Source organism: Bos taurus, chromosome 19 (genome assembly GCF_002263795.3).
Source record: "Bos taurus isolate L1 Dominette 01449 registration number 42190680 breed Hereford chromosome 19, ARS-UCD2.0, whole genome shotgun sequence".
NCBI classification, from domain to species: Eukaryota; Metazoa; Chordata; class Mammalia; order Artiodactyla; family Bovidae; genus Bos; species Bos taurus.
The window spans coordinates 51,044,672-51,060,995 of record NC_037346.1 but is presented as its reverse complement, the minus strand read 5'-3'; the positions used below and the strand labels follow the sequence as shown (position 1 = coordinate 51,060,995).

Here is a 16,324-nt window from a genome sequence, read left to right as displayed (position 1 = left end):
TCCACACTAGACTCAGCTTCCCACTTGGCATCTCTACATAAGACATCCAATGGCATGTCGAATTCCACTGCTCACATTAAGCTCCTTACCTGCCCCCTCACCCAGCTTCTTCCTCCTACGATTCACTAGAGGTAGCCCTCCTAACAGGTCTCTCCACTTGTACCCTGAGTCTTATGGCCTGTTCTCAACACAGCAGCCAGAGCAATCACTTTACACCCAAAGTCTGCTCCAGTGAATCCCATCACGCATATCTCACCTCAGTTTACAGAAACACAGGGAACAGAGGAGCCTGTTAACACTACAATGATGCAACCAGGCAAAACCGGAATTTGGGAAACTCCAACATCAGGTATCCAGGGAGTCTTCAATCATAAATGGAGGGAAAATGCAGGAGGCAGTACTGTGACTAAGACAGACTGAAGGGACACATCAAGCTGATGCACTTGGCCTTTCTGAGTCTATAACCCTCGAGGAATACATTATTGTCGACAGCAGGGGACTATGGACTGGGTATTACGACACTGGGGAATTGTTGTTTATGCTCAATACACATGAACATGCTCAGAGTACATGCTCAGCAAGTACGTGCTAAATTCAGATTTTGATAAACAACCTTAAAAATCAGATATGGCCAGTCTCCTACAGCAGGTCACCATTCCCTCATATGGACAATCAGGGCAATAAAATCACCCCCTCCTGAGGTGTCATGGTAATAACCCCATCCCCCACCAAGTTGCCAGCACAGAATAAAAGCAGAGACGTGTGTGGCACTGCCAAGGGTAGAACGTGATGGAGATGTGGGTACCTCGTCCACCAGGACACTCCCTCATCTCCTCTCTCCTCGCTGTCTGAGGGTAGGGGAGGTGTCTCCAGCCACTCAGGGTTGACCAGGCAGCCCACCGTGCTGGTGAGGATTCTATCACCACTGTTCTGGAGTTCAATACCCGTCCCCCGCAACCCTGGCACAGCCCATTAACCACATTCCCACCTCTGAAGACTCCAGGCGTAGGGCCTCTTTCTCAGAAAACCTTAAGTTGACGGGGACAGCAGGAATGAAAAGGCCTCAAGGGTTGTCCCATGGGCCCACCCACACAGGGGCAAAGTATCAGTGCTAGCAGGCAAGGCCAGGGGAGAGTGGCTACAGACAAGGGAGACCCAGATGCTGGGGGCCCGGTGTGCCACCATTCCCACTTTCCAACTCCACAGGAGGGATGAGTGACCCAGAGAGGGCTGAGAGCAAAGTCAAGTCAATTTTTAACCAATGCAACATATTAGATGTTTCCAGTGTGCTGCCAGGGGGCCTGAACACCCCTTCAGGGGAAGGCCTTCCAGTCACCACAGCCCAAACCTCACTTAAAATGGGAAACAGGCAGGACAGCAGTGTTACATGCCCCAGTCACAGCAAGGCCAGGGTCGTGGCTGCAAGGGGGCAGACATCCAGGCCCCCGCAGTCTTGTGGGTCCAGGGCCCTGTCAAGAGCATCCATGAGGTGACTGTCGCGGCAGCAGGCCCTAATACTCGGCAGCCACCAGAGGAAGGTGCTAACCTGCACTTCAGGAAACAGGCTTCGAGATTCAGCAGCTTGCTCAATGCCACGTGCAGCAGTGGCCTGGCTAGGTTCAGGCCCACCCCTCCCCTTCTCCAACGGGGGATCTCTGCTGGCTGACCATCACCCCATCCTCAGTGGTCTTGGACATGCTGGGTGAAGGGTACCTGTGCCCGTGTGCCCAGCCTCTGGCCACAGGGCCCTGAACCCCAGCCAGGCCACACCCACCTCCTTCCAGCCACAAGCACAGGGGCTGTGTGGGTGACCCAGCCCAGCAGGCACTCAAACCCTTGGCAGGATGCCCCATAGGTCCCTGGGGAGCAAACAGGCCTGTGTGGTTACAGGAAATTGGCTCAGGGCCTGGCACCAGCCAACGCCCACTGGCTGCTGCTTATTGCATGAACCATCCTTCCTGCACCCTCATCCCTGGGGAACCCCCTCCAGGAGAAGACGTCTCCCAGAGCCACCTGTGGGGCCACTGGAGCCCCAGAATACTCTTAACAGGAAAGGGCTGTTCCCGAAATAAATTCCGGTTTGGCTTGTCCGCCAGGGCTACGTCCAGATCTGAAGGTCAAGTGCACTGGGGCTCTCCAAGTCCAGCAGCCACCCTCCCTGGACAGCAGACAGGCCACCCCTCAAGGGCCCAGTGCTGCTGAGGATGTGTTACCTCCAGGGCCCCCACGTCCACCTCCCACTGCCCTCCAGAAGCCCAAGCCCCCTGGTGGAGCCCAGGGATCAGACGGAACTTCTGGGCCTTGGACTTCCAGACCTGTGTGGGCAGCCAAGATAGGGGCCTCACAGACCAAGTTGCCAAGCCAATGCCACCCCACCTTTATTTACTGGTCTTCAGGTTCCAGTCAGACACTTGAATCTGGAGGGCACAGGAAGAAAAAAAATGGCCCTGAAGACCCTCCCAACTCACCACACAGAGCAGGACCCACTGGGTAGCCTCGTCAGCTCAGGCCAGCCCCACGCCCCTTCCTAAGGGTGAGCCAGACCTGGCTGCCTAGAACCCTTGGAGGGGGCACCCAGCAGTGTGCCAGGCCTGGAGAGCTGGTGTCATCCTAAAGCTGACAAGGAAGGAAAGGGCCAGGCTGGACAGTGGGGTGGGGGGTCAGACGCTCCCCGTGCCCCGGGCACAGATGCAGCAGGGGTCGGTGAGGGACCCATGCTGGGTGTGGCTGGGACCACCCTGTCCTGGCTCCTGGCCACTTCAGGACAAAACCAGCCCAGTCCCACAGCACAGGAGATAACAAAGGCCCCTCATCTCCCTCCTGATCCTGGAAGTGCCCAGGGGTTGGGGGTGGGGGCAGGAGAAGGCGACAAGAATCAGGGTCGAGGCCCTGGGGGCAGGCAGGACCAGCAGCTCCAAAGGTCCAGCCAGGCCCGGGGTGGGCACGGGCTGGCAGGGCCGAGGCCCTCCTAGGGACGGGGGTAACCTGAGATCCCCCGAGAGGAAAGGAGAGGCTCGGGGAGGAGGGGCAGGCCTTGGCCATCAATCATGCCTGTCCTGGTCCCGGGATTTTCAGCCCACTGGGAGCAAGGCCCCCTCCCCCTCCCAGGAGCTGAGCCCACAGGAGAGGAGGCGGCCAGCAGCAGGCTGCACCCAGATCTCCCGGAGGCCAAGGGAGGGGCACTGGCGCGCCTTAGGACTTCTTGGCGTCCTGCGTGTTCCGGCGCTTCAGGTCGCTCAGGTCGATGGGCTTGAAGGCTGCCAAGGGACAGAATGGTCAGTGGTGGGTGCAGGTGGAGAGGGAGGGTCTGTCCCTTGTCCTGCCCTCGCCTCTGAAAGCCCTGGGACCCAGGCCACCCCACCAGGCTGGCTTGGAAGCAGCAGGTGGGTGGGCCTTCCTGCCCCCTGGTCGGCCCCTCCTGCCCAGGGCAGCCCCACTTACTCTTCAGGCTGGGGTTAGGGACCTTCTCCACGTACTCCTCCACCAGGCCCCGCTCGCTGCCCGACATCTGGCTCCGCAGGTCCCGCTCCACACCCTGCCAGGCTGCAGGAAGCAGGGGTGGTCAGGGCCCCTACCCCGGGGCCTGCCATCCGGCCCCGTCAGTGTCCAAGCAGACGGCACCCGCTCCTGCCCTATCCCTCCCCTTCTGAGTGGCCCCACAGGCCCCCCGAGCCCAAACTCCCACTTCAACAGTTTCTGGCCCCCGAGTCCAGCCTGCTCCTAACCTGAAGTTGTCCTCAACATACCCTGCTCCCTCGAGGAGCCCTGCCCAAGCCACGCCCCTTCTGGCCTCATGGTACCATGACCAGAACTCCAGTCACAGAGGCTTATGAAACCCACTAGGGTACAGCACTTCCTCCAGGCGGGTGCCCATCTTTCCCATGTCCTCCACCCCCCACCTCCCAGCACAAATGCTGTGCACACGTGCTCACACCTCCACCACACCACTTCCAAGACACCCCAGGCTCCCCAGGGTGCGCCATCTTCCATGGCCCCCCTCTTCCCCAGCAAACACCACTGATTCCAAACATTGCCTCTTCTGGGGTGTTGCCTGTCAGGACCACCACAGTGCTGACCATGCACACCCATGACCAGAACTGGGTCTCCACACCCCACAGGAGTTCAGGGGAGGAGGGGCTCAGGGGGGCTGGCTGCGGACACTCCGTGTACCTTCATAAATGAAGCGCACATTCTCCTCGTGGGCCGGGGTGAAGATCTCGCTGCTGTTGGGGGGAGAGCGGGGGCTACTGTTCCTCTTGCCGTTGTAGACGACCCTGGAGACGGGGGAACTGGGGGGAGCCCGGCCCGTGAGGAGGGGCTACAGGGCAGGACCCCCCACACCTGGAGGTAACGCCACTACCTAAGACCCACCTGGTCATCGCTGGGGCGTCTGGTCCTCGCACTCCACTGCCGGATCCCCTCGGCCTCTGGAAGGGAAGCCTCATGACATAGTGGGATAGAGGCCACCCTGCCACCCTCTCCAGAAGGGGTCCAGGGATGGGAAGGGCGTGGGGGCATTTGCCTCTTCCCTTTAACTGTGGTCTCCCTGCCTTCCAGTAGACAGGGTCGAGCCACAATCCAGCTGGCTAAAGGTTCAGTACCCTTGGCCAGGGGCCACCAACAGGCCCGAGTCAGAGCAGCTTGAGCTCCAGTGGACCCCGCACTTGGACCACCGCGGCCCAGGGAACACACCTACCCCAGGGTCGGGAAGCCCTGTTGATATTCCAAGTCTCAGAACACCACTGCTAACAGAGCGCGGGGCTGCAGGAAAGGCCCACAGTCGTCCAGTGCCCTCACGGCCTGCAGGGCCTAGGATCTTGTCTCCACTGAGCCTCAGTTTCCTATCTGTAAAATGGGGATGTGCTTCCCAATGGGAAAAGTGCCTGCCCGGCTTCCTGGTCCCCAGGGTGTGACAGGAGGGCTGGGGGAGGACTGTGAGCCTGGAGGAAGCCATCAGGCCAATCCTAGTGACCGAGACTCTGGGGTGTGTCCTGTTTACAGGCTCTCTCAGCCCAGGAACCAGACAGCCCTGGATGGGGGTCTATTTTTAGACTCACTCTCAAAACTGCCCAATTGGACAAAGTCCCCTCTCTGGCTGAGGACATGCACCGCAGGGTGAGGAAGCTAGTTGCACAGGGCTAGTCCCAGGCCTGGCCTTGCCCCAGAGGAGGCCAACCCCAGGTGTTGGGGGATGGGGGAAGCCTGGGAAGGGCCTGTGAGCACAAGTGCCTCCCCTCCCCCGCCCCTGGAGCCTGGGGGCCCCAGAATGCTCAGCCACAGCCCCTCCTGAAGAGCCTGGAAGATGAGACCCAGTGGACACTTCCTCTCTGGTTCCTTTGGCATTTAAACACCCGCACAGGGGGACTTCCCTAGCAGTCCAGGGGTTGACACTCTGCTCCCATTGCAGAGGCTATGCTTTCGATCCCTGGTAGGGGAACTGAGATCACACATGCTGCACAGCCCAGCTGGGGAAAAAAAATCTGCACAGGTAAAACAGCCCACAAGCTGAGGTAGTAATGACAGAGCACAAAGCCAGCTTCCTGGGGGGCACACAGAAGCCTATGCCCTCCCAGGAGAGGGGCCCTGCTCCTCACAAAGGGACTTCTCCCTTTTTGGACTCGCGGGATCTCACTGCCTATGATTCTCCTGTCCAGATGCCAGTCCCACAGACACCAGAGCACAGAGGGAAAGCCCTCTCTGGCCTGAGGGTGCCCTGGGGACACGGAAGGGGCTCAAGAACACTCACGTCTCAAGGGGCTGTTGGCAGTGCAATGAAGTGGGAGGCTTCAATTAAGCAACAGGAGGGAGGCGCCTGGAGGATCAGCCAGCCCCAGCCCAACCCAGGCTGGCCCCTCCTACCCAGGCCCCTCATCCCTCCTGCAGTCTGTCCTCTCAGACCTCGGGGGCCACTTCTTCAGGGTACCTGCCTTCCCAGCTTTGCCCATCTCCAGGGCTGCTTCTTTCCAGGGCAGCCTCGGCCTTGGCCTCCTCTGGTCACAGCCTGAGGGCTGTCTGGCCTTTATGGGTGCCTGACTTTGGTCCAAGGCCCCCTTTCAGTCTCAGGCCTAACTCAGAGGCCAGCCCCTTCCAGCTCCCATTGCCCCGACTGCACACATGCACACGCATACATGGCTCTGGTTCTCTGAGCGCCTCACCTGCTCCCCTTGGTCTCTGCATTCCCAAGGCCTGGGCCCCAGGCCCCTGGAGCATTCGGTCTCCACAGTGGGAACCCATCCCTCGCTGCCCCTACTCTGTGCTTCCTGACCAGAGGCTAGAATGGCCCACAAGCTGAGGAGCTGTGTACCTGTCATTGGGCACCTGCCCACAAAGATGTGCTACTTGAGTTAACGAGGTTTCTGGTGCCCTGGACAGAGCGGCCAGGAAGTACCTTGGCCAGGGGCAAGACACCAGCAGGCTCTCATGTCCTCAGGACTTGAAGAATGAGTAAAAGGACTTTTTAAAAAGGAGTTATTGTCTGCCTCCTCTCGATGGGGGAAGTCACACCCAACCAGGTCTGTCTTTAATGGCCTGTGTCCTACCAGCTGGTACCTACTCGTGAGGAACCCCCGAGTCCTCCGTCTTCTCCCAGCAGCTTGGCCTCCCTCCGGGGGCCTTTCTCCTTAGGACCTTGGGCTGGCCCTGCCCCACCCCCGTGGATACCCTGCCTCCTGCGGGATGCAGGGAAACCAAGGCTTCACCTGAGTATACCAGCAGCTTCCCGTGAGGCCAGGGCCTGCTGCTCCCCTGAAGACAGAGGGACAGTGAGCTGCACTCACTCACCCACCTTCATCACCTCCTCCAAGGAGTTGGGCCCCCCATGCTGACCCCAAAGGAAATTTCCTGGAAAAATCTAACAAATATGCATGCTCCGTGACAGCCATTCCAGTTCCAGGATGTACCCAAAGGAAAGGGCCTGGTGGCTACCAAGAGGTGCACAGGAACAACCAGAGAAACAGCACTTGTCTGTGCCGAGGGAAGAACCACTGAAAGGGGCCCATATACACTGGGCCTGTTTCCGCCCTGGAAGGTGACAGCTACAAGTATGAGCCATGGCAATGGCGGGCGAATCATACCACTGATGCTAAAAACAGAAGCCTGGGAACACACGGCTGTCCAGTGGAGAGGGCCGAGCCGCAAAGGCGTGGACAAGGGAGACAAAACAAGGTCAGGGAGGAGATGTCTAAAAGGCAGTTGGACTCAAGGAAGGCCAGGGCAGAGAGGTGGCCTCTGAGCCACCATGACAAAACCTCCAATGACCCAGCAGGAAGGGGCTCGGTGCAGCACGGGGAGGAGTGGGACCTTCGGCCAAGACTGCCTGTGCCTGGCAACTGGCTGTGAAGAGAGGTGCGAGGCCTGGGCTGACGGTAGTGTGTGTGATGAAGCAAAGGGAAACTCGAGCACATTTACTGTCTGAGCAAAGTGCTGAGCAGGGCCTCTACAGAGGCGACTGCAGAGGAGCCAGGCAACCAGCAGGCTGGGGAGAGTGGCACGCCTGGAAAAGCGCCAGGGACACCTAAAAAGGCCCAGTAGGCCACGAGAATCCCCTGAGGTTGGAGTTTCCAGTCCCTCTGGCCAGCGGGGAGGGAGTGTCCACTTCTGCAAACATCTCCCTCCTCTTGTTTGCTTGCCGACTTTTGTTTACCATGATTATCAGGGACAATTATTTCCTGAAGACTGGAGCTCAAAACCTCACTACATCCCATCAACTCTGAGAAACTTTTTTACCCTTTTAATAGCTTTGAAATCAGGCTGTATCTGGCAATCGCCAGCACAAAGGTTAGCACCGTTTTTTCATGCTCGGTGGAGCTTGTGAGGCCCAGCTCACACTACTGAGGTCTCAGATCTGATGATGCAAAGAGCTTTCCCTCAGGCCACAGACCCCAAGCCTCCACCTACGTGTATGTGCTCTTCAGTTACTTCTTCCCATTCCCACCCACTCCTGGTCCGACATCCACTGCCCACTCTCCAATCCATGTCGGGACAGTACCCTGCACTACCCTTCTCCATCCCTGGTACACGTGACGCCAGCATGATCTTCCCAAAACCTGCCCCCACCCAAGTCACTCCCCACTCAGACAGTACCACGGCCTTCTATTGCCATCAAGCCCTCAGTCTGGCCATAATCTAATTCACCAGGTGTGAGTGTCACCAGCTACTGGGCCCCCAGCCCTTCCCAATCACAGTCTGAGCCAGAGAGCCAGCTCTGCTGCTTCCAGAGTCACAGAGAACCACACAAAGTCCCCTGGTGTACTCCACAGGCCTTGACTGTTGTCCACAACAGCCTAGCCCATAGCAGCCAGCGGGCTACCCGCTCAGCACCCGGCAGAGTCCAGAACCACTCCGTGACTGAGGGTCATCCATCGCTGCTCTGGGCAGCGTCCCTTCCCTCTATGGGCCATGGAATCCCCATCTGAGCCAAAACAACCCCCAAGAATGTTCACCAGGCCTTCCTGCTCAAAGGGACCCAAGTACAGCCACATGAAGCCACAACCTCAAACAAAATCTCTGTGGCTGCTTATCCAACGAGACAGTGGACGGGGCAATCATAGAAGGAATGTATCATCCAACTGGGCATTTCTGAGCATAAAAGGGCTGCTCTTGATTATGAAGTGCAAGCCAGGACAGCCTTGGGCAAACTGAACGCAGAGTTTCCTCAGGCATGGCGTAGACCCACAAACATATGACCCAGTGTGGAGGGGCAGCAGCCAAGGGCCAGCTGTGGAGCAGCCATTGCACTGAGCCAGGGAGAACACCAATAAACCCCACTTTGGAGGTTTAGCAGATGAGAAACCTGCCACTCAGCAGAGTGGGATCTGGGCCCCAAGAGACTCCCAACCTCTCGGCCTCCCAGGCCACAGAAATCAGGGCTAGACTAGGATGGCTGAGCTGCCCTGAGCACCCCAGAGACTGCCTCTGCCTTTGTTTGTACCCCTGGCAGGTTCCAGACCCCTGGCACCAATGTGGTTCTGCTAAGAGACAGGGAGGGACTCTTCCTGGATGGATCTATATAGCACCTTGCTCTTTCATGGGGAAGAAAGGGCTTCAGAGACCTCCAGTGAGGAGGAATGCAGGGAAGGGAGCCCAAAGCCCAGTCTCCAGACTGCCAGTCTTAACTCTTTCCCCACATACAGCCATATGTGTAAAGGCAGGGGGTGATATGATATTCTGTTGTCTGCAAAAATGACAATGGATATTCCGGAGTTAGAATCAATGATGCAATTGCAGCCACTCTGTGTTACTTTAAAATTTTTGATAGGTACTCAAAATTTTCAAGACTCCACCTCCCCTTCATATTCTGTGTCTGTGGGGTTCTCAACAGCCGTTTCCACCAATGAGACTTTTAGAAGGCAATCTACCACTCAAGCAGGACACTGCTGTTTTAGATACCAAATGGGCCTGGCGACCCTTGAAAAGACGCAGGCGAAGCCTCTAAGCACTGCACCACCCCTCTCCCTCTTTCCTTGGTGATAGCAGCAGCTTCCCTCCCAAGCAACAAACCCCAATGTATGCATTCCCCTCCTTCCTCACTTGGCAATCTCACCAGCCCTTCCACTCACCCCAAATCAAGCCTTCTCCTTCAAGACTTGGGGCCTGACCCTTCCCTCCCCACCCGCACTGCTTTCTAAAAGCTCTGGACACTCCCCCTGACACCCCAAAGGCTTTTGCTCAAAATGCCCCATCTGCCCAAAGTCGTCGCCCTGGCCCTGGGGGCCCGGCTCATGACCATCTTCTCTGGGAAGTCTTCCTAGGAGGCAGGTAGGGGATACGACTTGTGCGCCTCCGCGTTACCTGAAGTTTCTCACAAACCTGGGTTGCTTCGTTCGCGGCCTCCCCATGGCGGTCCCCGCCCACCCCGGCATCCCCCGGGGTTCCGGTGAGCTCCCGGAGGAATGGCAGCCTCTTACCCCCTTCCCTCCCCTGACACTGCCTCGCCCAGCTCAGAGACCAGGAGCGTGGGATACACGGGACGGCGGCGGAGGGCGAACCGCGGGAACCCGGCCGGCCGCGCTTCGCGGTCAGGAAGCATCGTCAGGGCTGCTCCCCGGGCGACGAGGCGGCGGCAGCTTCAGCGACGGAGAACGGCGGCCCGCTACTCCCTCTGAGCCCCTTGCCTCGCGGGCACGCCCCGCCTCGCCGTGGCCCTCCCTAGCCTCCGCCGCGGCGGGCCGGGAACCCCGCGACCCAGCCCGGGGCCCTCCCCTCGCGGCCGCCGCGCCAGGGCGGGTCCGGGCCGCGCCCGCCCCGCCCCCGCCGCTACCGCCTCACCTCGCCCTCTCGGCCGCCGCCGCCGCTGCCAGGGGCCCGGCCGGAAGTGACGTGTCGCCGCCGCGCACGCGCACTGGCGCAGGTCACGTGACCGCGGGCCCGCGGAGGGGCGGAGACTGAGGCCTGGGGCCGAGAGGCTGGGGTCTGAGGGGTTCTTAGACTTCGTGCCACCCGGGGTCGAGGGATGTCGAGGACAGTCTCCTGGGTCGGCGGGGTCGGGGTTCTGGGACAGACAGGGCCTGGGGGTAGCGGGATCGATGGACGGCAGGGACCGGTGGTCGGGAGCCGCGAGACTCTAGCTCCTTGCTCCGACACTGTCGGATCCCCAGACCAGAGTGGACGGCGGTTGGCCGCTGACCACCAGAGCAGACGGAGCCGAAAGACTGGGACAGGACGGTCCCCAGTAATCAGGCCATCACCACGGGCTTAGGAACCACGTTTATTGAAAAAGTAAAAAGTATAGCAATAAAAAAAAGTTTTTCACCCGAAGAAAAAGCCAGGCCGCGGGTTGGGAGAGGGGAGGGGTTTTGCCCAGGTGTGGGGTCCTGGCCAGTCTGGCCGGCCCATAGCCCCGCTGGTGGGGCAATCCTGGCATCCGGGGGAGATGGGCACCTGACTTCTCCAGGCAGGGCTAGCGCCCTGGGAGGGCAGGGCTGGCCTCAGTCCATCTTAGTCCCTTTGAATAGCTCCACCAAGTCCTTGAATTCCGGGTCAATGAGGTCTGAAGGCAGATCTCCATCGTCGTTCGCCGCTTCTCTGTCTGCCCCCAGGGAAATGAGGTACCTGAGTGCAAAGGGCAGCCCTGGTTGAGGAGAGAACGTGGCCCGGAGAATGCTCACCCCTGCCTGAAGGTAGCAGCCTGCGGTTCTGAGATCTACCTGTTTTTTCTCTTGCCAGGTGAGGTGAGGAGAAAGAAACCGACCCTTTGGAAGTTTCGCTAACTTTTGCAGTTTGCTCTTGGGAGGCAACAGGACAGAAAGGAAATTTCAGAAGCCCTTAGAGTTTTTAGGTACACTAGCAGGGCCACCTTTTGGGGGGACTACATCCTAGAGGCCACCCTCTCACCTGGCTATATCAGGGTATCCGTCACTGCAGGCGATGTGCAGGGGTGTCCAGCCTGTCTCGTCTCGCTGATGAATGTCTGCCCCGTATTTGACTAGCAGCTTCACACACTCAAGGTTTCCAGAAAGCACCGCTTCATGAAGGGCAGCCAGGCCTGGACAGGACAGGAGAGGTCAAGGCTCAGGCCTTCCCCTGCCACCCCACAGAGCCTCACTGGCCCTGCAGGCACTCACCCGACGGGTAGATGGTGTCCAGGGAGACTTTCCGAGTCCGGATGAAGCGCCCCACCTGCTCCAGGTCGCCCTGGCGGATGTGGTCCAAGAACAGGACGTCATTAGGGAAGCGTACGCTGCGATCAGCCAGGAGCCTCCGGCGCCGCTGCCTTGGGCTGTAGCGGGCATAGCGGGCTGTTCTGCTGGGCATCCTGGCAGCTATGGTTTGGGCCACCCCTGTGGGGACCCTCCTGCTCAGGGAAGGAAGGTGCACGGACCCGAACTGTGTGCAGGCTCTTCTGACTGACGGTGACCTCCAGCACCGCCGCCACAGTGCTCTCCGTGCTCCCGTTGGCCAGGGCACCTTCTTCTTATATAGGGCCGGCAGAGCTATATAAAGCTGCGCAGTCATGCTCGCACCCGAGGGGCTGAAACTGAGCCGCTCCAGCCCTGCCCTCAGGATCATGTTTAGTGGTTCATCTTTCAGCCCACCTGTCGCTGTGCCTGGCCAAAGGGGTCAGATCCTTCCTGGCTACTGCTCTCTGCCCCACAACTGGACCTCGAAGGTGCTTGACAGAGGGCAGGAGAAGCACTAGAAGGGCAAGGCCCATAAGCAAGGTGGACAGATAACCAAGGTCATTGAGGACCAGGGTCTCCCTCCATATGGAGAACTTGGGGAGAAGGGCATGATACGTGGTAAGCACAGCTACCTCTGCCCACTGGGAAGGCAAGGGGATGCTTCCCCACACCTGAGGAAGCACAGGAGAAGCTGTACAGAAGAAGGCCCAGCCCAACCCATCTCCCTGTCATTTGTCACTTTCTGTCATGGCTTGTATCACTCTCAGGGCAGTGTTCCCAAAACGTGGGCTTCAGTGGCACTGCCCTTCTGCTTGGAAACCTCCCAGATTAGAATCAAAGTGCAGAACTTCCCTGGTGGTCCCGTGGCTAAGACTCCCTGCTCCCAATGCAGGTGGCTGGGTTTATCCCTGGTCAGAGAACTAGATCCCACATGCCGCGAGGAAAGATCCTGCATGCTGCAAGGAAATAGAAGATACCACGTGCCACAATGAGGACCCGGTGCAACCAAATAAATATTATTAAAAAAAATTATTTTTTAAGTTTTATTTATGTATTTTTGGCTTCACTGGGTCTCTGTTGCTGCTCGCTGGCTTTCTCTAGTTGCAGTGAGCGACGGCTACTGTTCATTGTGGTGGACAGGCTTCTCATTGCAGAGGCTTCTCATTGCAGAGCATGGGCTCTAGAACGCATGGGCTTGATAGTTGTGGTTCACGGGGCTTATTTGCCCCTCTGCATGTGAAATCTTCCCAGAGCAGAGGTTGCACCTGTGTCTTCCTGCATTGGGAGGCAGTTTCTTAACCACTGGGCCACCAGGGAAGTCCAAATTTCTCCTCTTAATAAGGACACCAGCCTCCTGGTGTCCAGGGAGTAGGGCCCACCCTACTCCAGTTTGACCTCATCTTAACCAGTTACATCTACAGCGACTCCATTTCCAAATAAGGTCACATGCTGGAGTACGGGGAGTTAACACTTCAGCGTATAAATATTGAGGGGCGCAGTTTGGCCCCTAATGCTGGCAAGATCCTCCAGGCAGTCACTAAAGACCTGGATGCTGGAGATGGGCCAGCAGTCTGTAGTGGGGGCAGGAACTTGGTTATGAGAAGCCCTTGTACCACCATGTTGATCTCGTTTCAACAAAATCAACAAATTCATCAACACTCCAGGTGCAAAGCCCTGGGCCAAGTGCTGCAGAAAACACTGCACTGCCCTGCTGGGCTTTCTCCTCCTGCCTCTGCCGCTGATGTTCCCTGAGAAACTCCACCGGCCCCGGCCCCACGGGGCCCCAAGGGAGGGGTGGTTCCCAGGGCTCCTGTATTTTGGGCTCAGAGTGTAGTGCTGGGTGATCCTAACTCTTGGTCACTTGTGTCACTTACGAGCAGCTACAGTTTTTATCAGCGGTTTACATGAAGCCCAGAGACAGAGTACCATGCTGTACACAGAGATAGAACTTTCCTTTGATGTGAAGATTGCCTTTTCTGCTGTTGTGGAAAGTTCTGTCTGCCTGCCCTGCTCAGAGGATCAAATGAAAGAACTTTGGATGAAGAAGCTGCCACCAACAGCCTGGTGTTTCCCGCCAGTGACAGGCCTCAGGCCAGATAAGGCAAACCATCAGGGTGGGCCTACTAGTGACCCCAAGAAGGACCCTCCCACTTTATCCTGCTAGAGGTGAGCTGAGAGAGCTCAGGATCTGGGCTTTGGGGTTTCTGTTTGGATATTTGGATCAGAGAAGGGACAGATGCCTGAAAGGCATTCTGGTGACAACTTGGGAAACATGTCCTCAAAGCCATGGACACAGCCTGTAGCAACTTTTGGCAGAAGCCAGCCATGAGCAGTCTAACCTGCTATTCACACAGCCACACCACCACCAAACTTGTATATACACAGCTTTGTCCCTGAGCCTCTGCCCGTGTGAACTTGTCAAGTGACCTGGTTTGCACAACTTGAACATTCTGCTTTCAGGAGAACTGATTTAAACCAAAACAGTTAATGGAAAACGCTCACTTTGAAAAGTCCGAGGAAACTCAACTAGCAGAGAGGTCTGCCTCCAGTAGAAAATAAGCCAGGGGCCTGGAGGGGAGTCTGGGCGGGCCCACTCAGCCGCCTCTTGGCAGATGCCGAAGCCAGACCTTCAGGGTCCAGTACACAGGCCCAGCAGCTGCTTTTTAGGTTCCAGGCCAACCGCTTCCTGCCACCTGGAGAGAGGAAGAGAGAGATTGGGACGCCCTAGGCTGTTAAGCCCTGACTGCCCACCCCAGAGCCCACAAAGTTACCTTGCTAATCCACCAGCCCTGCCTGGTCTGGGACTCCAACCGCCACCTCCCAGCAATCCCAGACCCAGGAATGTGCTAATCAGCTGCCTGGGCAAAAGGGGAAAGGTATCGGTGACTCACTCCCCCTGCTAGGAGCACATGACATGACGACGTGCTCTGGGCAGCAGTGCCTGCTCCCAAACTTTCTGCGTGGAGGGCCAGGCTCTGCGGAGCTGCTCAGCGGGGTCACCAGCGTCCATCATTGGGCATAGCCCACCCCTCGCAGCTGGGACTCCAGACAGCCCTGCTCTCGGCCCATCCTGGATCCCCTTCTCCAGAATCCACACATGTACCTCTGGGAACCCTCTCCCATTTTGGAGAGCAGGGCTAACATCTCCCCGGAAATCTCCCACAGAGCCTCCAAGTGCCCAAGCTCACTACTTTGCGAATACATGTCTCACCATGTCAGCAGGACTGGACTGAGGCACAACGCACACAGACCCTGGAACAGCCCCAGCACAGGCCACCTGAGAACCAGGGAAGGGAGCCCCGCTGTGCGCTGAGCTGGGGAGCAGTACTCAGATGACGGGAGTGTGTGGACAAGCCGGGGCTTAGCTGCTGCTGCCCAAGGTGCTAACGCCAGGTTGTTGCTGAACACCAGCTGAACACATGCCCAGGTAGGAGAAGGGAGCAGCCCTGGGGTTTGAGGGCACAGACACACAGGCCTCTGGCTGGAATGTAGCTGTGGTCATGGGGGAAATAACACACACACACCTCCCCGCAGACTGAGACCACCGAGGGAACCACATTCATAGCAAGTCTCACAGTCACGTCTGCCAGATATGCCCCAGCCATCTCCAAGGCCCTGGCCGCATCAGAACTAGAGTCTGCAAATTGCATAAAGCACGCATCCTTCCTACTCGGGCAGCACGTTGGAGGGACTGATGGAGCATGTGGAATGACAGCCTGGGCTCCTTGGAGACCTAGCCACATTTGCTGTTCTTGACCTCCCAAAGTGGGCTGGGTCTCCACCCCTGTTCCCTCCAAGAATGACATCAATGTCCCACTGTGCCTACAGACATGTGCACAGAACAGACAGGAAACCCTGCCCTGGGCAGGGGTGCCCTGGCTGGGCACTGATGCCCACCTGAGCCCCACTGGCCCCTGTGGATGTCCCACTCAGAGCCCTCGTGGAACGCCAAGGCCCAAGACGTGTCCCCAGTCCAGGTTCAGGTGCCATCAGCCACTGTAGCCAGGATGACAGCTTTGAGTCATGGTTTTTGAGTTTTGGTTTTTTAGTCTGGGGGGGCAGGGGGAAGGAAAGGTCAGCTGAACTACTTTTCCTTATACAAACTATGCATGAGCAGAGGCTCTAAGGAGTCAAATTACATTTTAAAAACTAAGAGATTGGCTTTTTACATCAGATTCTTTTTTACACAAAGGTCTAGTGATGAGCACAGCACTTAAAAATTATTTTTATTTATTCCAGCTGTGCTGGACTCTAGTTGGAGCAGGCAGGATCTCTTAGTTGTGGCTTGTGGGATCTAGTTCCCTCTCCAGGGATCAAACCCAGGCTGCCTGCATTGGGAGCTCAGTCTTAGCCACTGGACCACCAGGGTAGTCTCTGAGTACAGCAATCTTGAAGTCTGAATGCCCCCGATTTCTCATCCAAAGCTGCAGTGGCTCTAGGCTGCAGGGGCTGGGGATACTCTTGCACAACAGACCTGTGCTCCCCTTGCTGTCATGTCCTGACGTGGCATGTTGGCAGAATCCGTGCTGTGACCATTGGGTGCCCACAGCAGGTAAAGCTGCAGACCCCCAGCTGGATAGCATAGGAGTAGGGCCAGGAGGCAGCCCTCCCCCTACCCCGACCACGTGCACTAGGTTACATGTGGGATCAGCTCCACGCAGTGACAGCTCCACGCCCATGGGATGTGTACATGCTTCTGGGTGTCT

General features: G+C 57.7%; 2 protein-coding genes across 5 annotated transcripts; both read right to left on the bottom strand.

Annotated features, from left to right (window-relative positions):
* Nucleotides 1–2,353: 2,353 nt before the first annotated feature.
* Nucleotides 2,354–10,314, bottom strand: MCRIP1 (MAPK regulated corepressor interacting protein 1). 4 transcript variants are annotated; one of them, XM_005221040.5, is made up of 5 exons: nt 10,267–10,314; nt 4,372–4,427; nt 4,171–4,289; nt 3,442–3,543; nt 2,354–3,257 (listed from the first exon to the last, which is right to left on the bottom strand). In XM_005221040.5, exons 2-5 carry the CDS (start codon nt 4,377–4,379, stop codon nt 3,193–3,195), a joined length of 294 nt encoding a protein of 97 aa, XP_005221097.1. In that variant the 5' UTR covers nt 4,380–4,427; nt 10,267–10,314; the 3' UTR covers nt 2,354–3,192.
* Nucleotides 10,315–10,692: 378 nt separating this feature from the next.
* PPP1R27 (protein phosphatase 1 regulatory subunit 27) lies at nt 10,693–11,892 on the bottom strand. The gene is made up of 3 exons (NM_001206265.2): nt 11,562–11,892; nt 11,332–11,482; nt 10,693–11,049 (listed from the first exon to the last, which is right to left on the bottom strand). Exons 1-3 carry the CDS (start codon nt 11,749–11,751, stop codon nt 10,926–10,928), a joined length of 465 nt encoding a protein of 154 aa, NP_001193194.1. The 5' UTR covers nt 11,752–11,892; the 3' UTR covers nt 10,693–10,925.
* Between the last annotated feature and the right edge of the window lie 4,432 nt (nt 11,893–16,324).